General features: G+C 35.5%; 1 protein-coding gene and 1 long non-coding RNA gene across 2 annotated transcripts in view; one reads left to right on the top strand and one right to left on the bottom strand.

The window, feature by feature from the left end:
* The window catches only part of BRCA2 (BRCA2 DNA repair associated), a 52,459-nt gene that overhangs the window by 14,289 nt on the left and 11,202 nt on the right, over positions 1-26,968 (top strand). Inside the window, exons 11-22 of the mRNA XM_061434813.1 lie at positions 933-5,897; positions 8,305-8,400; positions 11,217-11,286; positions 17,043-17,449; positions 17,904-18,085; positions 18,808-18,995; positions 20,712-20,882; positions 21,356-21,710; positions 23,047-23,202; positions 23,390-23,534; positions 24,481-24,602; positions 26,746-26,944. Of these exons, the coding sequence (XP_061290797.1) occupies positions 933-5,897; positions 8,305-8,400; positions 11,217-11,286; positions 17,043-17,449; positions 17,904-18,085; positions 18,808-18,995; positions 20,712-20,882; positions 21,356-21,710; positions 23,047-23,202; positions 23,390-23,534; positions 24,481-24,602; positions 26,746-26,944 (7,056 nt within the window). The remainder of the gene's footprint in view (positions 1-932; positions 5,898-8,304; positions 8,401-11,216; positions 11,287-17,042; positions 17,450-17,903; positions 18,086-18,807; positions 18,996-20,711; positions 20,883-21,355; positions 21,711-23,046; positions 23,203-23,389; positions 23,535-24,480; positions 24,603-26,745; positions 26,945-26,968) is intronic.
* On the bottom strand, positions 1,063-26,752 carry LOC133258340 (uncharacterized). Its single transcript, XR_009739975.1, has 2 exons — positions 24,597-26,752; positions 1,063-1,376 (listed from the first exon to the last, which is right to left on the bottom strand). It is a non-coding gene; the product is annotated as an uncharacterized LOC133258340 (long non-coding RNA).

Genomic DNA, 26,968 nt, shown 5'->3' with positions numbered 1-26,968 from the left:
TACTATATCTTGGTGTCAGCAGTGTGCATAGTAAAAGCCATTTTTTATTTGAGCAAAAGTTTATTTATCAGTAGCTATTATGTGTGTTCAATCTCTGGGTCGAGAAGATCCCCTGGAGAAAGAAAATTCCATGGACAGGGGAGCCTGGTGGCTATAGTCCATTTAGTTGCAAAGAATCAGACATGACTTAACACATACAAACTGTATGTTAAAAGGTGATTTTATCTCCCTCTGAGAATATTTGAGTGGGTGATAATATTGTAATGAACAATGGGCTTCGTGGAACTGGAGTACAGAATTGTTTGAGATTTAGGTTAATTTCCAGAGGAAAATGTATAAATCAGAGATAAAACCAACAAAACTGTGGTTAGTGAATAAATAAAATGAGACTAATAATTTTGACTTGTTAATAGATTCAGAAGATCAATAAAATTAAATATTTGCATATATAATTGAGATTAAGTAATATTTCAGGCCCTTCATGTGTAGAACCTGTTTTTAAAGTTCATTTTTTGTTTTTCTTCAACGTGAAAGACTGAACCAAAGGAAATGGTTACTTTTTTAGTTCCTTTTCGTTACCTTGATTTTCTAACTCCTATTTACATCAATATTAGCAAAGAATTCTTTTCCAAGTTTATTTTCTAACAAAAATACTTTGAATTTTACTTATGGCAACTAGCTACATACTAATTTTAATTGACATGATAAATATTATTTAAAAATACTAGGTCCTCTGTATCTTTAGTTGCGAAATGTAACTTCAAAATAGAGAATATTTAGAATTCTCTCCTTTAAACTTGACATTCACTTCTTGATTTTCATGTAATTCTTGTTTTAAACACTATCTTTTTAGACACTATCTTTAAAATATTTAGTGAATGTGATTGATGATACTTGAATTTTATCTTGTCACTTTGTGTCTTCATGCTTAGGTTCATTGCCTTCTTCTATCCAAAAAAAACGTTCACAGAATGATTCTGAAGAACCAACTTTGTCTTTAACCAGCTCTTTTGGGACAGTTCTGAGAAAATGTTTTAATAATGAAAGCAGTTCTTCTACTAATAAAACAATATCTCAGGATCTTTATTGTAAAGAAACAAACATTAATAAGGAAAAATGGCAGTCATTTATAACCACAGAAACTGATTATGTATCATGCTTGCAGGACAAGCATTGTGAAGATAATCCAAAAAGCCAAGGTGTTTCAGATATAAAGGAAAAAGTCTTGCCTGTAGTATGTCGCCCTGAATTGCCACATTCAGAGGAATGTAGTGATACTGTCTTCCAATTCCAGGAAAGTTTTTTACATGACCATGATAATACCACCATTTTAACTCCTAGCTCCAAGGATCTTCTGTCAAATCCAGTTGTTATTCCTAGAGGAAAACAATCATATAAAATGTCAGAGAAAATAAAATCTAAGAATTGTGAAGCGGGTTTTGAATTAACTAAATATATTTCCATGGAAGACAATCAAGAAACATGTGTTTTAAATGAAAATTCTAAGAAAGCTGAGATGTTGTCACCTGAAAAATATATAACAGGAGCATTACCTTCTGTGAAAGTACAGTGCCACCAAAATATGAATCTCACAGTCATCCATAAAGACCAGGAAGAAACTACTTTAATTTCAAAAAGAACTGTCAACCCAAACTCTGAAGAACTCTCCCCAGACAGTGAAAATAATTATATCTTTCAAACAACTAGTGAAAGGAATATTCCTATTTTAGGAAACATTAAGGAAGTTCATGAGGCAGACCTCAGTTGTTTAAGAGAACCTGTTCTCAAAAACTCTGTTATAGTAACGAGTACAGATATGGATGGTGGACAAGCAGCCAAAGTGTCCATTACAAAAGATTCTGTCTCATCAAATACAGTCCATGGTCTTATAGAGAAGAATAGAAATAGCGTAAAGCAACAACCAAAGATGACTCTAGGTCAAGATTCAAAGCCAGATGTGTCCCTAGATACAGATACGAAATCAAACAGAAATAACTTTTGCAAGGACAAATGGGCAGGACTCTCAGATTTGACTTCAAGTCACAGTTTTGGAAATGGCTTCAGAACAGCTTCTAATAAAGAGATAAAACTCTCTGAACACAACATTAAGAAAAGCAAAATGCTCTTCAAGGATATTGAAGAACATTATCCTGCTAGCTTACCTTGGGTTGAAATTGTAAAATCATTAGAAAATCAAAGGAAAGGAGGCCAACCTCGTGATCGTGATTCACAGTCAGTTGATACAGTGTGTGGGTATGTGCAGAGTGGTGCAGTTGTTTCTGATGGTGAAAACAGTCACACAACTCCTCCAGTTTTATCTTTAAAGCAAGACTTCAATTCAAACCATAATTTAACACCCAGCCAGAAGGCAGAAATTACAGAACTTTCTACAATATTGGAAGAATCAGGAAGTCAGTTTGAATTTACACAGTTCAGAAAACCAAGCCACATTTTACAGAGTAATCCATTTGAAATGCCTGAAACCCAGATGACTGTCTTGAATACCACTTCTGAGGAGCAGAAAGATGTTGATCTTCATCTCACAGCCAGTGCCCCATCTCTCAGTCACATAGATAGCAGCAAGAAATGTGAAGGTTTAGCTGGACGTGAGCAAAAGATGATCTGCTTGTCAACAACCAACTGTAACAAAAGTGTTTCTGGTTCTTTAACAGATAAAGGTGAAGAGGAGTTTAGGGGCTTTTATTCAGCCCGTGGCACAAAACTGAATGTTTCTAATGAAGCATTGCAGAAAGCCATGAAACTGTTCAGTGACATCGAGAAAGTTAGTGAGAAAACTCCTGCAGAAGTAGATCCAGGAAGTTTCTCTTCAAATCAGTGTAACAATTCTGATGTTTCTATGTTTAAGGTAGAAAATTATAGCAATGATAAAAATTTAAGTGAGGAAAATAATAAATGCCAACTGATACTACAAAGTAACTTTGAAATGACCACCAGCATTTTTGTCAAAGAAAATACTGAAGATTTCAAGAGAAATACTGAAAACAAAGATAACAAATGTATTGGTTTTGTTTGTAATTTAGGAGAATCTGATGGCTGTGCTTCAAGTAAAAATGATACAGTTTATGTTCATAAAGACGAAAGTGGCTTACCATATACTGATCAATACAACATACATCTGAAATTATCTCATCACTTTATGAAAGAGGAAAACATTCCAATTAAAGAAAGTTTGTCAGATTTAACTTGTTTGGAAGTTATGAAAGCTGAAGAAACATTTAATAAGTCAAATAAAAAGGAGCCAATTGCTAATAAGATGAGGCAAAATATAAAAGATTTTGGTGTTGTTGATTTGTCCTTTTGGACTGCAAATGGGAAAAACATAAGGGTCTCTAAGGAGTCTTTAAATAAAGTTGTAAATTTCTTTGATGAAAAATGTACAGAAAAAGAATTGAATAATTTTTCAGATTCCTCAAATTCTGAATTACTTTCTGGCATAAATACCAACAAAATAGACATTTCAAGTCATGAGGAAACCAGTATGTTCAAAAACAAAATGTTGCAAGAAAGCAGCCCAGCTGGTATTGAAAATCAAATACTGACACTGCAGCAAAGAGAAAAATGTGAATTCAAAAAGATCAAAGAACCAACCACGTTGGGTTTCCATACAGCTAGTGGGAAAAAAGTAAAAATTGCCAAAGAGTCTTTGGACAAAGTGAAAAATCTTTTTGATGAAACAAAGCAAGACAATAGTGAAGTGACTGATTTTATCCATCAAGGGGCAAAAATGCTAATGGACAGAGAGGTTTGTAAGGAAGGGCTTGACTTAGCATGTGAGATAGTTAAAGGAACTGCCCCAAAGCATGAAGAGATGCAGAATTCTCTAGAGGAGAAAAAGCTTGTTTCTGAGGAGACTGCCATGCCACCCAGGTTCTTAAGTGATCATTTACAAGGACAAACTGAAAATCTCCACACATCACATAGTGTCTCTCTGAAAGTTAAAGTACATGAAAATATGGAAGAAGAAACAGCAAAAAGTCCTATAACGTGTTACACAAACCATTCCACTTGTTCAGCCATGGAAAACTCAGCTTTAGCGTTTCACACAGGACATGGTAGAAAAATTTCTGTGAGTCAGGCTTCACTACTTGAAGCCCAGAAATGGCTTAGAGAAGGAGAATTGAATGATCAACCAGAAAAAATAAATTCCTCCAAAATTATATGTTTAAAGGAATATACTAGGGATTATGTAGGAAATCCTTCATGTGGAAACAGTTCAAACAGTATAACTGAAAATGACAAAAGCCTCTCTGAAAAGCAAGATTCAACTTCCTTAAACAACAGCATGCCTAACAGCTATTCATATTCTGATTTTTGTCATTCCAGTGAGGGATTTAATAAATCAGAGAATCTCTCAAAAAATAAAATTGATAATTCTGGTATTGAGCCAGTAGTAAAGAATGTCAAAGGTAGGAAAAACACTAGTTTTTCTAAAGTAATACCCACCATAAGAGAAGCAAACATAAACCCACAAGCTGTAGACAAAGATAGTTGTGTTCTGAAACTTGTGACTAAGTTTTCACCATGCAAAAATAAAAAGACAGCTGTTGAAGTGGCCTTATCTAATTCAAATAATTTTGAGACCGAGCCACCTGCATACAGTACAGCAAGTGATCAAATAGCCTTTGTTTCACGTGAAACAACAGTCAGAGAGAGGTTTACAGACAACTGCAGGAACATATATACTAAGCAAAACACTGAGACGAAATCAGGCACTGACCAAACGAAAACTGTGACAGATTCTCATAAGGCATTGGGTAACTCAGAGGATGTTATTTTCCCTAACTCTCCAGATAATGAAGAACATAATATGCATTCACATGATGCTTCTCCTGACATTCAAAGTGAACCGATTTTACATGACCAAAGTATTTCTGGATTGGAGAAAGTTTCTGAGATACCACTTCGTCATGTTGATTTGAAAACTTCTGATAGATGTAAATTTAACATGGGAAAGCATCCCAGGTCTGTCTCTTCTATGAATGCTTGTGGGATTTTTAACACAGCAAGTGGAAAATCTGTCCAAGTGTCAGATTCTGCATTACAAAAAGCGAGACAGGTATTTTCTAAGTCAGAAGACAGTGCCAAGCAGTTCTTTTCCAGAGTATCATTTAAAAGTAATGAAGAGCATTCAGACATATTCACAAGAAAAGAAAATACTATGACACATAACCCCCCAAATTTACTATCATCTGCTTTCTCTGGATTTAGTACAGCAAGTGGAAAACACGTTCCAGTTTCTGAGAGTGCCTTATGCAAAGTTAAGGGAATGTTTGAAGAATTCGATTTAATCGGAACTGAATATAGTCTCCAGCATTCACCTACTTCTAGGCAAGATGTATCAAAGATACTTCCTGTCTCTTGTACTGATAAAAGAACCCCAGAACACTCTGTAAGCTCCAAAATGGAAAAAGCCTACAATAAAGAATTTAAATTATCAAACAACTATAACATTGAAAGTGGTTCATCAGAAAATAATCACTCTCTTAAAGTTTCTTCGTATCTCTCTGAATTTAAGCAAGACCAACAACAGTCAGTATTAGGAACCAGAGTATCACACACTGACAACATTCATCTTTTGGGGGAAAAGCAAACTTTGCCTAAATATATAAAAAAGGAAATTGGGAAAACGGAAACTTTTCCTGATCTTGTGAAAACAAATACAGAAATTTGTTCTACTGACTCTAAAGACCCAGAGAACTATTTTGAAACAGAAGCAGTAGAGATTGCTAAAGCTTTTATGGAAGATGGTGAGCTGACAGATTCTGAATTTCCAAGTCATGCGAAACACTCTCCTTTTACATGCCAAAAAAATGAGGAAACGGTTTTGTCAAATTCAAGAATAGAAAAAAGAAGAGGAGATGCACTTGTCACAGTCGGTAAGTGTCTGTTTTTGCCTTTTGGTCTCCCAGTTGCTTTTTAAATTGTTAAGTCCTTAATAATTCTGGTATGATGCTGCTGCTGCTGCTGCTGTCGCTTCAGTCATGTCCGATTCTGTGCGACCCCATAGATGGCAGCCCACCAAGCTCCCCCACCCCTGGGAGTCCCAGGCAAGAATACTGGAGTGGGTTGCCATTTCCTTCTCCAGTGCATGAAAGCGAAAAGTGAAAGTGAAGTCACTCAGTCACCTCCGACTTTTTGCGACCCCATGGACCACAGCCTACCAGGCTTCTCCATCCATGGGATTTTCCAGGCAAGAGTACTGGAGTGGGTTGCCATTGCCTTTTCCCTCTGGTATGCTAGCTTGTAACAATTAGGAAATTATACACTAAGTACATTTTTCAGACTTGTGTGTGTAGTTTGGTTTCATTCTTGATATTGCTGAGTCTGTGTACCAGGAAGTCATTGGTTAAGTCATGTTTATATACATACACATAGAGATGGGGAGAGAGAACAAAGTTTCAGACTCTGGCTATTAAGAACTTTAAAAGCTGGTTTCTGACTATAGATGTTGGTTAGCTTGCCTTTTTTTTTTTTTTTTCATCTAGCAGGTGTTCTAAGATAAGTTTGTTTTTAGTAAATAGTATTCTGATCTTAATGCCATTTGGACTATGTTCTGACTTCTCTTTTAAATATAGTATATTTAACAACTCAGTTCAATTATGAAGTTAATTGGATGTTTGATTTTTTTTTTTCTTTCTGTTAGTATCTTTGACTAGGAATGATCTTAAATAATTAAATCTGTTGATTAGTTACAATTAAAGTAAATGCCAAAAGTAACTCTCCAGCTTTTAAGTGAATGATCTGAAGCATGTCAATCCTGTTTAAAAACTCTAGACTCATAGAGTAGTTGAGTTTTCACAAGTCTTCTTGTCCAGGCCCTTCACATTATAGAGAAAGACACTGAAGATGGTTAGACAAAAACACTGAAGATGGTCAGTTCATTCTTACACTTGGTACATTTTGCCCTTAAGTCATCCTGGTGGATAGAGACTTCCTTAATCAAGTATTATCCATGCCATATTCTATACTAAGTTCATGTTACAGGCAGAGTAGTAAGTTTACAATACTTACCTTATTGTTGCAGTTCTCTAGTGCAAAATTCTGAGGTGCAGATGCTAAAGATACTCATAATTCTTTTATAGAAAATAATGTCTTTATTTATAGGATCCTGTTTTGTTCATGTGTGCACTAAAGTAAGTTGGCCTTATGCCTAGGAATAACAACTCAGATTTCTACTAAGTGTTGTCAACAGCATCATTGTTTCATTTCCCTCACTATTGTTAGATATAAATATATATAGCTTAATCAGCTTCTGGAGAAGGGCATGGCAATCCACTCCAGTATTCTTGCCTGGAGAATCCCCATGGACAGAGAAGCCTGGCGGACTACAGTCCATGGGGTTGCAAAGAGTCGGACACGACTGAGTGACTAGGCACAATCAGCTTCTGGTTACTTTATAGTACAGGTTCTTGTCAAACAATTAAATCACTTTATAATCGGACATTTGATAAAGGCTTGCAAAGACATTTTTACTTATTAAATCCTTCAAGTTCACTTCCTTTAATAAATCAAAAAACATCTTAAAACAAAGTATCAGGACTTCCCTGGTGGTGTAGTGGCTAAGATTCCACCCTCCCGATGCACGGGGCCTGGGTTCAATCCCTGGTGGGGGAACTAGATCCCACATGCTTCAACTAAGACCCAAGACAGCCAAATAAACAAATATATATATTTTTTAAGGTATCTGTTAACACATTATCTCAGTATGGCATAGAAATTCGTAACTTCAATTATGGCTTAAGTTTATTCTAAGCCTTTGAAGAGTTTTTAAATAAGAAGTACATATTACTTTTGCCAGTACTTTAATTTTGGTAATTTAAAATATTTTCTCCTACCCACTGACTCTAGTTCAAGGACCTATATAATAAATTCCTTCTTGAGTGTAATGCAAAAAAAAAAAAAAAGTTTATTTGAAGAAATTTTTTTGTTTGTCCTTATTGCCAATATGCCTGAAGTTACATCAAGTGGCAGTTTATTAAAAAAAAGATTATCTGTGATATCTGGTACATCTGTTTATTCCTGGACCCAATTAAAAAGTAGTATTTTAAATGGTCAAAAAATAATAGAAATTAAATTGACATTGAAAAATTAATTACAAAAATTACAAAATTATAAAAATCACTTAAAAATAGAATGTTCACTATTTAAATTATAATTATTATGTATTTTTTACTTAACACATTGTAAGAGCCAGTACTTTAGTTTTTAAAAATGGACTATGGCTTTTGAAAAATAAAACTGACGTTATTTGCTTTAAAAACATGTATGGGAATTTCTTTTTAGGAGAACCCCCAATCAAACGAAACTTGTTAAATGAATTTGACAGGACAATAGAAAATCAAGGAAAATCCTTAAAGGCTTCAAAAAGCACTCCAGATGGTAAAATATGCTTTTTAATGTGTATCTTTTCTCCTTCTCTAATTACTGTAATATTCTTAAAGTTGTTTTTCTCACCTCTTTTGGGTATATGGATAATTGGGCAAGACTTTACAGTGTGGTTTATTAAAACTTCTGTCTTGCTATCATGCTTTATTTGTTATGTGAGCTTTTCCTTCATACTACCAGGTATAATGTGGAGGTTTTTCCGTAATTGAGAAATGTGAAATGATACTCAAATAAGGAGTTTTAAAATAAAAAGCTGGATTCTACAATTCAGTTGATTTCATAATATTTACCAGACTCGATTATTTAATTGGAGATTGAAAAATAGTGACTTTAAAATTCTGTTATTTTTTTATACATTTTATTAGCTGGGATTCTTCAGCAAGGAAGGGCTTTCTCTTAACAACTGGGGATTATCTATATAGTTCTTCCTTAAAAGGCAGGATAAATATTGAATTCTTTCTCTTCACTCACCCAATTTTCAGAGTAAAGAGTAGTTGGTATAATAATCACTACTAAGAGTAGTAAAGGAATTTTTTTCTTTCTCTTTTAGATACAGTTGATTTCTTAGATTCTTATTTATAATGTGGATATAAAGTTTAAAAGAACACTATAAATAATGTATTTCTTTACAAAAGGTAACATTCTTTTTGATGCTCACATCATTTCAAATTTGTAAGTAGTGACCTCTTCAAGTATTTCTTAAGAGTTTTTGTTTTTAATATGCTTTAATTAACCTTTGAACACTTTCTTGCTTTGTATTATCACAGAAAGATTTCTAGGAAGTCATTGTAATTCTTCACCCCAGTTCTAGAGTCCTTAGAATTTCCAGAGATCCTTTCAGTGGTTAATACTTTTTAAAAAACAAGATTTGAGTGCTAACTACACTCAGAGCTGCTGGTGTTATTATTTTTTTAAATGCTGTATTCTTGGTTCTAATAACATTAACATATTTACTTATTTGTTTTATTATCCAGCCAAGATTCTCAAATTTTTTGCTCTCAAAATTTCTTTATACTCTTAAAAATTACTGACGATCCTCAAGAGCATTTGATTATGTGGATTATTTCAATTTCTATTTATCATAGTCAACATTAAAATTGAAAAATTTTAGTATTTATAAATATTAATTATACTTAAGTCATTTTGAGAGTATTAGTTCAGAGTTATGTAGCTCTTCCAACATTGATACATTATACAATCTTAAACAACTACTTTTGTTAATGTCACCACTGATCTAATCTAAAAATGTAGTATTAGGAAATTGTCAAGGTAACAACCAGATATAAGCATTCTAAAATTGTCATTTTGCTTAAAAGCTTGAACTTTACAATAGTTTGTTTCACAGCAAATACTCACTTGTTTTTTTGTAGTGATGAACTTATTTCATTCATTTTTGAAGAAGTATTTGCTGAATACCCAACTCTGAATAAATCGTTTGTTGGTTATGCTTTCAAGTAAAAATGGAATTCTTTGGGGAAAGTTGATTAGTGCAGTTCACATAAAGTGCATTTCCTTTAGACAATTATCACACTAAAGTATGCAGCAGGACATACCAGCAATGCCAGTGTCAACACAGTGAGAAAGATATATATAACTACTACTACTACTTATTATTAATCACAATTATTATTAAGGTTGTTTGACAGCTTGGATCCCCTCTAAGGATTGTGGGTACTCCCTTCCAGTGTTCCATGGATCACTCTGAGAATCACCGTCTTATAGTATATGTATAATAGCTTCAAGTTTACAGTACCACTGTTACTATTCATAAACTACTAATGGAGATTTAAGTTTTCTTTGCAGGTTTTGTCCTAAGAACATATATCATAAGGAATGTATAGTTAAAGTTCTCTATTTAGATGTCACTCAGAAGAATTTTTGTGGTTAACAATTCGATAATTGGGTTAGATTAATTAGTTTCACTTTGTTTTCAATTTTAAGATTTGCCTTTTTAAATTTTATATTTGAATAAATAGAATGTTTATGTAGTTCATTCATCAAAACTATAGAAATATTTACTCAGAGAAGTCTTATTTCCATCACTGTCTCCTCCATATTGTTCACCAACTTCCTCACTTCCTGCTTATTATATTGGTAACTATTTTTAATGGTTTTTGGTCTATCCTTTTAGGGCTTCTTTTTGTAAAAATAAGTAAATATGTGTGTATATATATATATATATATATTCTCATTACTTTTCTTTCTCACTCAAAAGATATCAGTGTGCACAGGGTTTTGTACCTTCTTTGTTGTTCAGTTCGAATTTATCTGGAGATCATGCATAAATGAGCATTGAGAGATCTTCCTTGTTCTGTCTTGTGACTATGTAGTATTTGATCACATGGCGGTATCAGCGTATTCTGGTTTATTCAACCAGTCCTCTCCCTACTAATAGACTAGTGGAAGGTTTAAGAATCACAAGTTACCTACTGAAAATGAATAATATCTACAGGTTAGCTTGTCAACCTTCATAAAACTAAAGATTTATATTTTCATTGGCAATTCACTAATGCCTTCAAGTTCTGATTAATATCAGCTGACTAAATTTATACTGATTTCATATATATGTTTGCACTGTGCGTTATTTGGTATTAATCATTATCAATTTGAGAACCAAATTTTTTGATAGTTATGAACTAAGCATTCATTATGTGCATTGAAAAAATTTAAATGTATAATTTTCTCAAATTTTTGTTAGTTACAATAATGTATAATGAACAGACATAGGAAATAAAATCTCTCATTAGATTTTCATTAATATATAATATAAAATGTATTCATTAATACATAATTGAAATATATATTTTTAGGCACAATGAAAGATAGAAGGTTGTTTATGCATCACATTTCTTTAGAGCCAGTTACCTGTGGACCCTCTTGGTAAGACATGTTTAATTTTTTTTAATTCTACTAATATAGTGTAGTTAAAGTGTGGGTTTTTAAAATATATTTCTAGATATACTGGCTCTAACATACGGTGAAGACTTTAACACTTCCCTTTTTTGTGAGCCTGCATCAGGATTAAGTAATTCTGTACTCTGGTAGTACTTGATACTGCTACACATATTATTATCTCATCTTTAATAACTTTGTAGACATATAGATTTTACTTCAATTTTATGGATAAGGTACTAAAGTTCAGCAGGATATGGAAATACTCAAAACCAATTAATAAAGGTGGCATATCCTTGGTAGCTCAGCTGGTAAAGAATCCGCCTGCGATGCAGGAAACCCTGGTTCAATTCCTGGGTCTGGAAGATCTCCTGGAGAAGGGATAGACTACCCACTCCAGTATTCATGGGCTTCCCTGGTGGCTCAGATGGTAAAGAATCTGCCTGCAATGAAGGAGAGCTGGGTTAGATCCCCAGGTTGGGAAAGCCACCTGGAGAAAGGCATGGCAACCCACTCCAGTATTCTTGCCAGGAGAATCCCCAGGGAGAGAGGAGCCTGGCTGGCTATAATCCATGGGGTTGCAAAGAGTTGAACATGACTGAGCGACTAAGCACACACATACATCTCAATTATATTAATAAAAGTGAAAGAAAAATTAAAGATGACATATATTAAAAATATACTTTTATCTCTCTTCCCTCTCAAAACCATACTAGTTACAACAGAATTTTTTAAATGTATTAGTCTGCAAGTACAGTATTGTTTCAGAAGAAACAACAAATTTTAAAAAAATTAATATTCTTTTTAATATTTATTTTATTTATTTATATATTTATTTGGTTGCACTGGGTCTTAATTGCAGCATGCGAACTCTTAGTTGTGGCATGTGGGATATAGTTCCCTGACCAGGACCAGGGATTGAACCCATGCCTTCTGCATTGGGAGCACAGAGTCTTAGCCACTGGAGCACGAGGAAAATCCTGAAATAAAAAAACTTATGAAGCTAAAATCATGAATGACTTAGAAAGACATAGAAATCTAAAGCCTAACATTAGAACAGGCAGAGAAGCTACCCAGTTTGCCCTAAAGAACCTGAAAAAGACTCAAATTGGCAGCAACATATACTTCTGAAGGTGAAGTAGAAAATAGGAAGATTAGTTGAAAATCCATGTAAGATTTTCCCCTCCCCCACTGCAGGCAGGCAAAAAATCCCTCTTGTACCAAAAGACCAGAAGGTCGTTCTCTGGAGAAGATGAATTGGAGAGATTCTGAATTGGGCATGGGACTGCGGGAAGGCTCTGAAAACAGAGATTAAGTAAAAATCTGGATTTCAAGTGGTGAGAACCCCTAGCCTGGTTCCCACACTTGGCTCCCAAATGCTGGCAGCTGGGCCTCTAGGCAAAAGACTGAATGATTCTTTTTCTGGGTCTTAGGACCAGCCCAATAGAAAAGGCTACTGATAGTCGCAGGTATTGAAATTAAACTGCGTTGCCAGACAGTGAAGCCAACAATTGACAAGCTCACCAGCACACAGCTTCCAGTCAGCTATTCAGTGCTTCACTCTTAAGTGAGAACAGAAAATCAAAAATCACTCATCACTGGAAGAAAGCTCCTGTGAGAGATAGTATCCAAAGTAAAGGGAAGGCAAAAAAGGAGCTTAGGGAAAACAGACCATGCAAAAAGAAGAAAACTTCAGAAGTCCAACTGGATTGCTTGCCTTAGAGCCAGGCATGACAAGAATTATTGTCCTATAAATACTAAAATGAATATAACAAAGTGATGTGAAAACATAGAAAAATTGGCAGCTAATTATGTGACAAAAGCTTAATAGGGAAAGTACTTCAGATGGAATGTAAAGAATGCTGGTTAAACAGGTCATTGCAAATCTGGATGCAGTAAGAAGCTGTGTGACTTTCATCATGGGATTTGTCAGGCATGGGGGTGGGGTGAGGATAGGGAGGAAACAAAGAAATGGGGAGAGTCAGACTAAAAAGGACTTCGCTTGTAGCTCAGTCGGTAAAGAATCTGCCTGCAGTACAGGAGACCCGGATTCGATCCCTGGGTTGGGAAGATCCTCTGGAGAAGGAAATGGCAACCCACCCCAGTATCCTTGCCTGGAAAATCTCATGGACAGAGGAGCCTGGTGGGTTGCAGTCCATGGGGTCACAGAGAGTCAGGCATGACTGAGCAACTAACACTTAAGACTAAAAAGGAAAGCTTCCTGGATATCATTTCTGACAAATCAAAACCTGGACAGGCAATAGTTTGTCTTTGGATGTTTCTGAGAAGTGACACAACCAGATGTATGTTTTAGAATTAGATCAGAGAGAAACTACTGCAAGGAGATTAGTAAGGAAGTAAAGGCATTTATTGTCTTCCCAGGTGACTCAGTGGTAGAGAATCCACCTGCCAGTGCAGGAGACCCAGGTTCGATCCCTGGGTCAAGAAGATCCCCTGGAGGAGAGCATGGCAACCTACTTCAGTTGCCATGGACAGTCCTGGAGAATGCCTGGAGAATCCCATAGACAAAGGAGCCAGGCAGACTACAGTCCATGCAGTCACAAGAGTCAGACATGACTTAGCAACTAAAGAACAACAAAGGCTTCGTTTAGTTAGTACGTGTGGTAGAGTAGAGATTGAGTGGAAGATAGATTCCCCATATGGCCAGATAGTCATTAACAGAGAGTGGCAAAATATGTCCCAAGTAGATTCAAATAGATGTCTTGATTATAGAAGCTGCAAAGCAGACTCCTCATTTTCACAATAGTCTTCATATTTAAAAACAATAGACTAAAAGAAATCAATGAAAGTAACTTTTGGAGCAGGTTTATTCATTCCTGTGCATTTGATCACATCTAGATCATCTATTCAGGGAAACAAGTCCAGCAATTGTCACCTCTCCCTCCTGCATTGATAATTTTTCATTCCTACTGGACTAGTCCCATCAGTGTGAAAGTCGCTCAGTCATGTCTGACTCTTTGCAACCCCATGGACTATAGAGTCCATGGAATTCTCCAGGCCAGAATACTGGAGTGGGTAGCCTTTCCCTTCTCCAGGGGATCTTTCCAACCCAGGGATCGAGCCCAGGTCTCTCGCATTGCAGGCAGATTCTTTACCAGCTGAGCCACAAGGGAAGCCCAAGAATACTGGAGTGCATAGCGTATCCCTTCTCCAGGGGATCTTCCTGACCCAGGAATTGAACCAGGGTCTCCCCAGTTCTCTGTATTGCAGGCAGATTCTTTACCAACTGAGCTATCAGGGAAGCCCATCAGTATAGGTAGTTGCTATAAATCTCCCATCTTGAAAAGATTTTCTTGACTCCTCTTATCCTACCAGTCCATTTCCATGCCCCACTTAAAGCACATCTCATTAGAATTGTCTCAACTCAGCTTCTCTACTTAATCTCTTCCCTTTTTCTCCCGAACCCATCTCAGTCTTTTATCACCACCCACTACCACCCCTCATCAAGATTACCAGTGAAGTCTACATTGTCCCCCATCCTTGTGTTAACCTGTCAGTGGCATTGACACAGTTAATCACTCCTGCTTTCTTAACACTTTATTCTGGCTTCTGGGCCATCTCTCTTGCTTCTCCTCCTGTCCCACTGGCTATCTTTCTTACTTTCCTTTGCTAGTTCTTCCCCCAGCCACTAAGTATTAAATTACCCCATGGTTCAGCTCCAGATGGCTTCTCTTCCTGCCCTTCCCCACTACTGTCTCATCTGCTCTCATGACTTTTTGTATACCATCTATTTGGTGATAACTCCAAAATTCATATCTTTAAGCCAGATTTCTTCTAAAAACAATATATTCATTCATTCAGCTACTTGCTTGACATTTTTATTTGGGTGACTTGTAGCCATCATAAACTTAACATCTCCAAAGCTGATGTCCTATCCTATAAATGTAAAAGTCTAACAAGTCTGCTTTCAAAATATACCCGAAATCCAATCACTTCTCACCCCTTCCACCCTTAACACCTGGTTCAAGTCATCATAAAACTGCCTGGATTATTTCAATAGATTTGGTCTCCATGCTTCTGACTTTGCCTCCTCCCTCCTCCCTAGACACAGTGAATTTTCAGCAAAGCAGCTGGCAGGGTCCTTTTTAAAGTATTGATATGACAGATTATGTCATTTCTGGACTCAAAAACTGTTCCATGACTTCATCTCAGAATACAAGCTGGAATTCTTTGCCGTGCTACCCAGGTTCTCTGTGATCTGGCCTTGTTGCTCCCTCTCCAGTCTCACCTGCTGACTTCCCCTTGAACTCTGCTCCAGGCACATGTGTGTCCAGCCTAGCATGTGGTGTCCGCTCTGCCTCCAACAGCCTCCTCCCAAGCCCCTACATGTCTTTCTCTCACCTCTTCTAGGTCTCTATACAAATGTCACCTCATCAGTGTATAAAATATCATTTATTTATTTCTCCTGGACACTTTCTGTCCCCCTTATCATGCTTTAATTTTCTCCATAGCATATTATACCAGCTGACATTTGTTTGTTTCCTTCCACTAGAATGTAAATGATTTTGTTTGGTTTGTCACTATATCCTACAGCCAAAATACTGCCTGGCATGTAGTGGAACACATTATTTGCTGGCTAGATGAATGGATAACTAAATAAATTCTAGGGTAACTTCAAGTTCCAAGGGTTTAGAGTTGGGTGAAAGAAAGTATGAGGTCTTCAACGAAATATGGAGGAAGAACTTCTATGCTTGGGAAGGTAATTAGTTTTAGTTTTGGACAGGCTGAGTTTGAGATGAGTGTGCAACATCAAGGTAGGGATGTCTGATACTTGATGCAGTTCACAGTGTAGGAATAACATCCGGGGAATGTCAAACAAAGATTAATGTTTTTGTTGTTAGATAGATGGTGATTTAAGCAATGTAACTGATTCACATCACCCAGGAAAAGTGTCCACAGAATAAATCCAACTTTAGAGGCAGGAATGTTTTTAAGAGAAAGAAGAAGAAGAAAAAAAAAACACTTTAAAAAAGACAGAAGGAAAAAGAGGGAAAATCGTGGTGTAAATGTTGGTGCTGAGAATTTTAAAAAGGAAGTTTTCAAAACTGTCAGGGGTCAAGCTGAATGTATTTACACATGAAGTTTTATTTATTTTGGCTTCGGGAGATCATTAGCACCTTTATTGAAAACAATTTCTACAGAATAATGGGGGAAATGAGAGTTCAATGAGTAGAAAGTGAAGAAGTGAAAACATCTAGTTTAGATTACCTGTAGAAGGTTGACCACGAGGGATAGGTAACAGTATTACCTTGAAGTGGGGAGATAAGGCTGAGAAAAAAGTCAAGGGTGGGCAAGACTTTCTGAGTGAAAAAGGTGTAACAGATGATGAATGAGAAAGGAAGGATATGGAATGATCATTGCAAGAGTGAGACTCCCAAGGTTGAGATATGAAATGGGGCCAGGAGTATAGGTGAAGGGGTTACCATGAGATGAGAACGGGTAGAGAGATGTCTGGTGAAGGAGGTAAGTGAGGAGCTGTGATTGAACTGGAGGAGAGACTCTTCTCTGTTATTTGCAGGTGATAAAGTCAGGCTGGGAGTTGGTGTGAGAGAGACAGACTTGCAGAGTGTGGTATTCTTTTGGAGAGCAACCATGATGAAATGCAAAACGGTTATCAGAATAGGATTGCCATGTAGCAGTTGAGGGTCTCAAAAAAAAAAAATATTCAGAAACATTTATACATTTACTGGTGAATAAACTTAAATATTTTCTCCCTGTTGTAGCATAACTACGGAACGTCAAGAAATACAGACCCCAAATTTCACTGCACCTGGTCAAGAATTTTTATCTAAGTCTCACTTTTATGAACACCTGACTTTGGGAAAGTCTTCAAGCAATTTATCAATTTCAGGGCAGCCACTTTGCAAGGTTCCTGACCCAAGGAATGAGAAAAGGAGACACTCGATAACTATAGGCAAACCCATGAAAGTCTTTGTCCCACCTTTTAAAACTAAATCACACATTCACAGAGATGAGCAGTTTGTTGGCAAGAATACTAATTTGGAGGAAAACAAACAACAAAAAAACATAGATGAGCATGGCTCTGGTGACAGTGAAAACAATGTTAACAACTGTGAAATTCATCAAACAACAACTATACTTTTCACCAAGGGTGAAGAAGAACCTTTAGGTATTGTGTAACAATTTGTGTTGACATATTTTTGCCTTTCAGTTATTTATTTCTTATATTAAATAATGCCTTGAGAGGATTTTTCCCACTTTCATTGTGATTACTAATTTCAAAATCTTTTGTAATGCCAGGTCCAAAGCTTAAATTATTCTAATGTTTTTTTCCAAAGGTAACTACTTGTAGATGTTTTTGTTTAAAAAAAAAAACAAACAGTTTTAGACATACAATCTAGGACTGCTATTATTGGATTATATTTTTACCAGGCTACTAATTTTCTCCCAAATTCAAAATAAAAACAATCTATTTCTGTTCTTCTATACGTTTTTTTAAGTAGAAACTTTTTTCATCCCTTAAGATTTAAAGTTAGAGCAAATTGATACGATTTTATAAAACAAGGGTTGTACTTTTAAAATTTTATATTCAACTTCAGTTTTTGCTGTTTGTTCTTTAATAGATTCAATTACAAATCTTCAGAATGCCAGAGATATACAGGATATGCGAATTAGAAAGAAACAAAGGCAATGTATTTTTCCACAGCCAGGCAGTCTGTATCTTGCAAAAACATCCACTATGCCTAGAATCCCTCTCAGAGAGGCAGTAGAAGGCCGAATTCCCTCTGCGTGTTCTCACAAACAGGTATGCCTTTGTCTACAGTGCTAATAACTCTTACAGCAATGTGTTGTTTTATTAACTGGCATCTCCAAATTGTTTTGTTTAAAGAACAAATTGGGGCAATGGACGAGTAAAATCATGTCCTAATCGGCCTACCTTGGCAGCCTCCTTCCTGTCTGCTGCTTTATTCCACCAGAGTGATCTGTACTTTAAAGTTACTGCTTCTCTTCCCCCTTCAAAATGTATTCATTTAGTACTATAAGTGCTTTCAGCTAGGTGTTAGAGGAAGTGTGAATAACTCATAACCCTGAACCTGCTAAGAGCCATTTACAGTTTTAAAAGAGATTCTTACTAAGCCAGCTCTATCTAGTTAGAATTTGGAGCAATGAAGAGATGAGAGTCTGGGCCCTTTCTAAGTTTTTTAACTTAAGAGGTTTTCTAAAACATTAGGTTACTTTTTTATCCCCACAATGACTTTCTACCACACATAGCGCTGGAAGCAGGTACCCCAAGGGAATGAGAAAGGTGCTGCAGACTCTTGAGGGTCATTTATATTACACAAAAATTTTTTAGCTTCTAGTAAGCAAGTTATGTATTTTTATAGTGAATGTTTTCATATTTAAATGAAAAACTTTGGGTAAATTCAGTTTTGGCTTGTTATAATTGTTTTTTTTCTGTGAAATATGTTCTTTTGTTTGATGATTTTTTACTCATTTTCAAAATTTTCTATCATTTATTTTGTCCAGCTATATATGTATGGTGTTTCTAAACACTGTGTAAAAATTAACAGCAAAAATGCAGAGGCTTTTCAGTTTCACACTCAGGATTATTTTGGTAAGGAAAGTTTATGGACTGGAAAGGGAATACAGTTGGCTGATGGTGGATGGCTCATACCCTCCAATGATGGAAAGGCTGGAAAAGAAGAATTTTATAGGTACTCTCTGCAAAGAGAAATTTTATATTAAATATTCCATCATCTCTCTCTTTCTTACGAGTCCCTATTTCATCTTTCTTTCTCTCTCTCGAACTTAAAAACTTGACTAGAAATCAAAAAGCTTATACAGTGAATCATTTTAAGCACTTTGTGGTTCAGTTGATATTCTGTTGAAATCTTTTGAAAAATGAATTTTGGTTTGTCTTAGGATTTACTGAATTGGTTCTGCTTAAATTAGGATATTATTCTTATTGCTTATACAAAATAAAGACTGATAAGAAAAATTAAGTATGGGTTGGCCTTCTCGTAAAACCACACACACAGACATGCTTCCGTGCATATTCTCTTTCATTGTGTATTTCAGTAAATATATGAATACTAAAATTAGAAATACTTAAATATCAGTAATACCAAATAACTAGAGAACCCCAGTGGCCCTAAAACTTCAACCAACAGTTTAGAAACTGTTTATCCTCTTAGGATTCTAATGTTTATACAAACAGAATTTAAAGTGCTATCAGGGAAGGTATTTATTACCTAATGCCAGTGACAAGCAATGGGAAACTTTCTCTAGCACCCTTATTTTTGAGATCTAGGTTTATCTTTCCAAAATTTACAGCTTTGGAAAAGTGGTAAAGCATCTTTTCTCTAAATTTTTCTTGTTTTTAGAGTATTTTAAAACAGGAATGTATTTACATCTTGGCATTTGCCCCATATGTCAAATATTGATTCTAGTTGGAAAAGTAATAGTTGTATCACTTAATTGTATTAAGAAGACCACATAGTTTAGAGGTTAATAGTGATTATTTTGTAATCAAGTGGGCATGGTTCAAAAATCTTTGAGTGTTGAAGCTCAAGCTTTTTTTAAAAAAAAAAAGAAAGTGAAAGTTTATTGAAGCAAGAAGAGTCTCTCAGAGATAGTTAGGTAAAGAGCGGCTGCCTCTATCTGCTTGCCTTTTTATCAGTTCGCAGATATTTACTGAAGACCTACTATACCCAGATACTGCTCATATCTTGGGTACTAGGGTTAGCAAAACAAAAAAATCTTTGCCCTAGTAAGTCATATATTCTAGTGGAGGGGTTTGAGACAAGGAAGGAAAATTTTTGAAAGGACTAAGTAAATCATATAGTATATTAAAAAGTGGTAAGTACTTTGAAGATAAAACTAGCAAAGTGGGGTAGAGAGAATTGAGTGAGGAGAGGTACAACTTTTTAAACAGAGTAAGAAGGCAACATGTAAGGGTACCAGTTCCAATGGTTGGTAGACCACAGGGTGAATGTTTATGAATGTTCTCTTAATTACTTCTAGTCACATTAGTACTGAGAGTGAGAATGGGAAAGGCAGAGGGGTTGTAGATTTGAGCAGAAAGGAGTAGATATTAAGAGAACCAGGACTAGAGAAGGAAATTCTTGGGTGATTTCTAAAAACAATCTCTTTAATAAGAAATATATAATCTAAAATATAATTATTTTAAATGTCTTATTTTTCAGTTGAAACAAGTGTATTGAATAATATGTGAAATTTTCATTAGCATATTTTGATACATGTCAAATCATTTTCTAAAGTTAAATTGCTTATTGATTATATATTAACTTATAAAAAACTTATTGAATGATCTTATACAATTTAGTTTTTGTGCAAAGAATAGTTGGGGCTATTGAACTCAGTATCATCTTATGTGGTTTTTATTATTCATTCTCCCTTTATTTGTTCAGAGCTCTGTGTGACACCCCAGGTGTGGATCCAAAGCTTATTTCTAGAGTTTGGGTCTATAATCATTATAGATGGATTATATGGAAACTAGCAGCTATGGAATTTGCCTTTCCTAAGAAATTTGCTAATAGATGCCTGAACCCAGAAAGGGTACTTCTTCAACTAAAATACAGGCAAGTTTAAAGCATCCTATTATGTAATCCTGTATTGTGGTATGGGTCAGACTTGTAAGCCACCTGTGACTGTCCATCATAAAGGATGACTAGCCAGTTGTCATGATAGTTGCTACCCCACTTGCATAGCATAGTTCTCATGTTACCCTCCAGCCCCATTTAAGATCAATTGCACATTTATATACCTCTTGCTTCCCTTTTGTCCTCCCCTCTTCTCAAACTCTTGGCACGTGAGAATATGAATTTGACAAGTAAAGCATTATTGCATTTGGGGAAGATTAATATTTAACTCATTTTAGCAGTATAAAACTTAATATAATGCCAACTATCATCTTTGAAATTCTCTTTGGTCTTGGTATTTCTTCAGTAAAGGTTATTTAATTTTTATTCTCAATTTTTCAGTGACTTTTTTCTTACAGTGAAATTCTAGACTCACAATTCCTAAAATAATGCATTTTTCTATTTCTTTTTAGATATGATGTGGAAATCGATAGAAGCAAAAGATCAGCGATAAAAAAGATAATGGAAAGGGATGACACAGCTGCAAAAACACTTGTTCTCTGTGTTTCTGAAATAATTTCATTAAGCACAGATATATCTGAACCTTCTAGCAATAAGACTAGCAGTGTGGATACCACAAAGGTGGCCGTTGTCCAACTTACAGATGGATGGTATGCTATTAAGGCCCAGGTGGACCCTCCCCTCTCAGCTCTCCTAAAGAACGGTAGACTGACTGTGGGTCAGAAGATCGTAATTCACGGAGCAGAGCTGGTGGGCTCTCCTGATGCCTGTACACCTCTTGAAGCCCCAGAATCTCTTATGTTAAAGGTAAGTTAAATACATGCACACTCTTGGTAAAAATCAGGCACTGATTCAGTTAAATTCTAGAGAGGCTTTACATTTACATTTTAAATTTACTTATGCCTATTATGTTTCAGTTTTTGAAAAATGTACTGATACTCTATGTGTAAGTGGCAGGTTTCTCAGATAGTTAAATATTTTGGGGGGAAAGCCAGAGATATTTATTGAGCTAAAACAATGTGGGTTGCAGTTAAAGAATAGGAGTAAATTTGCATCAGATGCTTGATTTTTATACTTGGAGCTCTTGCCACCATGTTGTCCTCATAATATTGCTCAACTTCCACCCTGGTGACTAGGCCAGATCTCTGTTTCAGTGTGATTAGAACATCAAGTCTCAGTGATTCTTGAATATATAATACTAAAGTACACTTTTCATCTCTATGTATATTTAAACCTAGGTAACAGGACTTTGTCAGTGTTGAATAGTTTACAATATTGCTATCAGAAATGATTGCAATGTTGCACATTCAGATTCACTTATGAAATAACCTTGTAAAGAATTTACTTCTGTTATATTTTGAATCACTATTTCAGGAACGCATTTTAATAAATTAATCATTTTTAAGTTAAAGAGATAATTTGTCATTAACTTGGGCTTCAATTCAGCATACAATATACTATGATTTACATTTCCTTTCTTTACAACTTACTGCTTTCCCTGGAGTTATTAAATGTCTTGTCTTGTTTTTCTTAATTTTCTTTTATCCTTATTACCAACTCATTTCCACACAAGAGCCACATAAAAATCATCTCACTATGTTAAAATACCTTTATCAGTTTCATTTCTTTTTCCTGAAGATTCCTCGGATTTCTCCATATTCCTGCTCAGTTCCCAATTGGTTATTGTCCATGTATGTGGCACAGTTACCATTCTTGAGATTATTTTCACCTCTTTCTGTGTTAGAAGCCCCATAGCCTGGATTTCGTATCTTTCTAGATTTGTTCCCTGGTTTTAAGGCAGACAACTACCATAGGCTTCTTGAGAAAGGAAACATGCAGTAATTTTTTATCTTACTACAAAGTTGACTGAATACAGAATTTGAGGTTGAAATAACTCCTTCAGAATTTTGAAGACATTTCTTCTGTTACCTTGCTTCTAGTACAGTTTCTGCTAAGTTCAGTGTTGGTCTTTCTTATTCCCAGCCCTTCACTATGGATCTGTCCCTAAGACATTTTTAGACTGCCTGTCTCCATGATTCTGAAGTTACACAGTGAGATCAACCCTAAAAGAAGGAAAATTATGAAATCTGAAGTAGAAGTGAATATATATTTCACTTATAAATCAATTTGTTAATTTGTCTAGATTTCTGCTAATAGCACTCGACCTGCTTGCTGGTATGCCAAACTTGGATTCTCCCCTGATCCCAGACCTCTTCCTCTTCCCTTGTCATCACTCTTCAGCGATGGAGGAAATGTTGGTTGCGTTGATATAATTATTCAGAGAGCATACCCTATACAGGTATGATATATTCTTGAAACTTACTCTGTATTTCTTCTTTTGCATGCTCAGTCATGTCCGACTCTGTGATCCCAAGGACCAGAGCCCACTAGGCTCCTGTGTCCATGGGAGTATTTCTTCCCAGAGAGACGATTAATTTGAATGATCCCTCCCTACCATATGTTTCTGTTTGACACATTATTAACAGTGGATGGAGAAGACATCAACTGGATTATACATATTTCGCAATGAAAGAGAAGAAGAAAAGGAAGCAACAAAATATGCAGAAGCTCAGCAAAAGAAGCTGGAAGCCCTGTTCACTAAAATTCAAGCAGAATTTGAAGACCATGAAGGTAAAATGAGTTGTGTTTACAAGATCTTTTTTTCATATGAAAATAAAGTTTTAGAAGCTTCTAATTGGGTTAATTGTTTCATTTTGAGTAATAGATTTTTTTTTTCTGATTCTGAATCTGAATTTTTTGATTTAAAAAAAAAATTACATAGATATACAGATAAGCATTGAATTGGCCCCAAAATATCAGATCTTTATTCACCACAGTTTTTAGAACCTCACAAATTGCCTTAGGCAATTAAACATTATAGACCTACAGCACTTTTCAGAAGTCTTAATTAAACTCCCCCTTGAGCTTTAGTAACTAGAGTATTTGTGGCATCGATTTTTGGTATTGGAGAAAGGAAAACAAGGGAAAGAACTATCAGATTATTCTCCCCAAACCATTTGTCATTTTCTATCCTCTGTGTCTTTATCTGTGTTACAGAACTTGCATTTTTGCTCTTGTAGTTGTTAATTTTTATGTTTTTATACCTGGAGCTTGAGCTTGTTTTCCCCAGTGGCATCAATTTGAATAATAAAAATCATAGTGTTTTATGCTTAAAAGACATGAAATTTTACTTTCTTATCTACCTTTTTTATTGTGGAAAATATTATGTTCTGCATTTCTTCATGATTTTATTATTTAGCTTCATGTTCTATATAAATTTGAAGGAAAATGGGATTCTCAATATTTGATTTGCTTAAAATTACCACTAGCTCATAATTAGGTGAATCATGAAATCATTTACTTTAATTTACAAATTGTTCTAATGAAGTAAATTCTGTATGACAGTTTTTTAAACCATTAATACACTAGTTTCAAATTTTCCTGGAGAACTTTTAGCAGATAAGTAGTTTATTTTTAACCTCCCTTTGGGTGCTTTTTTTTTTTTTTTTTTGCTGAGTTCTATAGTTTTCAGTGTTCTTAAATTCATAGTTTAGCTTACTTAGTGTTTTTTCCCTAGAAAATGTGACAGAACAATGTATACCATCACGTGCACTAACAAGACAGCAAGTCCGTGCTCTGCAAGATGGTGCAGAACTTTATGAAGCTGTGAAGAACGCGCCAGACCCAAGTTACCTTGAGGTGAGAGAGTAAGTGGGCCTGCAGGAAGTAAGTAAGTGAAGCCTTAGTCTTCATCCTTCAAGGTGGGAAGCTGTCGTCACTCATCTGGTCATTACAGGAGACAGTATGTTGAAATGCTGTGTTTCTCAAAGAGGATGTGTACATTTCTAGGATCCTCAGTGATGTACCAAACCAGGGTGGTACATTTCTACTTCTGTACCAAACAGAGGATGAGAGGGTTAAATAATTTTATATATTAAATATGGTTTAAAATGTGGTCAGAACTTGTTTTTAAGGTAAAACAAGTATCTTCAAAGCACTGTCTCAGTTTCCTCAGCTCTTCAGATCCTGCCTAGAGTTTATTTCATGATCCTCTACCTTAAGGATAGTTAGTTGTAACACTAAAGTGTGTTACAAACAGCACAGGCTTTAGAACCATGGCTCTACCATTTATTAGCTAAGCAAATAGGAGATAAAATAGCTGTCAAATGGCCACAAAAGATGTTTTAGAATCAAATTGGATAATGTATATAAAGAGTATTGTTGCAAAGTTTTATATAAATGTTATTATTAAAACATCATTTCATATATTAAGGTAATCTACTTCCCAAATTTTTAGACACCTGGGTATCTAATTAATGCAACTTCTAAGATTACTTTGCTAAATAGGGAGAAGAGGGGAAATTTTAGGAAGACAGTTTATTGATTAATATCATTTATTTGATGACAGTAAATGTATATGGCTTTAAGTGGGCCCTCAAAGTAAACACTGCTCTGCTCAGAGAGTGAGCAGTGCTGTTCTGAATAGAATTCCCCTGTATTCCCAAATGTTACAACACAGACTGTCTCAATGGATAGTGAGTCTGATTTTCAAGCCTGCGAGTACAGTTGCTACAAGTCTGTATGGCTTTGTTATGCTTTCCTGAGAAATTATTTGTCTCTGTCTCTTTATGTTTGTTGACGCTTATGAAAACATGGTCTTAATTTCATCCATAAAATTTAACAAAATATTATTCGGGTTTCCTTTTATAGAATTTACTTACAAGGAGAAAGTAGGGGGCAGGATGAGAGCGGGGAGACTAAGTTCTAGACCCTGGCCCTGTGTAGCTGGACAGACCTCAGACCTCCTCCACCACCATCTGCCTGGGAAAGCCTGAGGGTGGCTTATCTCTAAGGGTCTAAGTTTATGTGGTTCTAAGAGATTCACTGAAAGAAAGGTATCATTATCATTCTTAGAGAAAGAAATTGCCATCAGTTTCTAAAATATCTGTTAAAAGGACTTGTTTTCAGTGATAATGTTTAGTTGTTGTGGGGCATCTGAAATCACATAATTTTTTTTAAATTAACGTTTAACCTAAACACTGCCTGTTTAGGAATATCTTTGTAAGGCACAGGGTCCCCCTTCCCAGTATAGACTCAGGTATTAACATGGGTGAGTCAGCAGCAGTCTAGTGGGTTATGTGTCAGAATTCCCATTTATTTTATTTTTGGTTCCTTTATTTTTTGTTAACACTGGGTGAGATTCCTAGGAGGTTCAAACACCAGTTTGCTAAATGACTGGGAGAGAAATGTAGAGACAGAGATAAGTACTTATAGTACATACCTGTTTTAAATTGTATCTACTGTTCCAGAGAGTTAATGAAATTATACTACAGGGGCTAAAAATGGAGGGCTCTTGAGCCAACCCCTGCCTGTATGGCTCTGCAAATTATTTATTGTGTCTGTACCTCAGCTTCATCACCTACCTCGTGGAAACAATAACAGTACCTACCTCATAGGATTATTGTAAGAATTAAATGAATTAATACATTACACATACATAGACTTGTTTCTGAAATATCATAAGCATTCAGATGCATTTATAATGTCAGTGTTGATCATTATGATTATTACAGTATATTTATACGTAGGGGTTGTTTTGGCCCTAGGTAAATTTGTCACAAGGATTAGTAAACTGTTTAAGGCACTTGAAAATACCTGTTATGTGATAAACTGACTACATAAATCTCAATTTTTATATTGTCACATCCTTAACATGAACTCAATTCTGTTGTATTTTATCCCCATTTAAAGAGATTCATCTCCAATAGATGAGGTGGTTTATTTCTGTTTTGTTTGCTTTATACTCCAAAATCATCTGCCTCAATATACCAATTGGCCACAGGGTTATTTTAGTGAAGAGCAGTTAAGAGCCTTGAATAATCACAGACAGATGTTGAATGATAAGAAGCAAGCCCAGATCCAGGTGGAACTCAGGAAGGCTATGGAGTCTGCTGAGCAAGGGGAACAGATTTTGCCAAGGGACGTTACACCTGTATGGAAGCTGCGTATCATGAGCTATAAGAGAAAGGAAAAAGATTCAGGTCAGTATGGAGAGTTTTTGTTTT

This window comes from Bos javanicus, chromosome 12, assembly GCF_032452875.1.
Source record: "Bos javanicus breed banteng chromosome 12, ARS-OSU_banteng_1.0, whole genome shotgun sequence".
Taxonomy (NCBI): domain Eukaryota; kingdom Metazoa; phylum Chordata; class Mammalia; order Artiodactyla; family Bovidae; genus Bos; species Bos javanicus.
The sequence above is the reverse complement of the archived record's forward strand: the minus strand, read 5'-3'. Positions and strand labels throughout refer to the sequence as shown.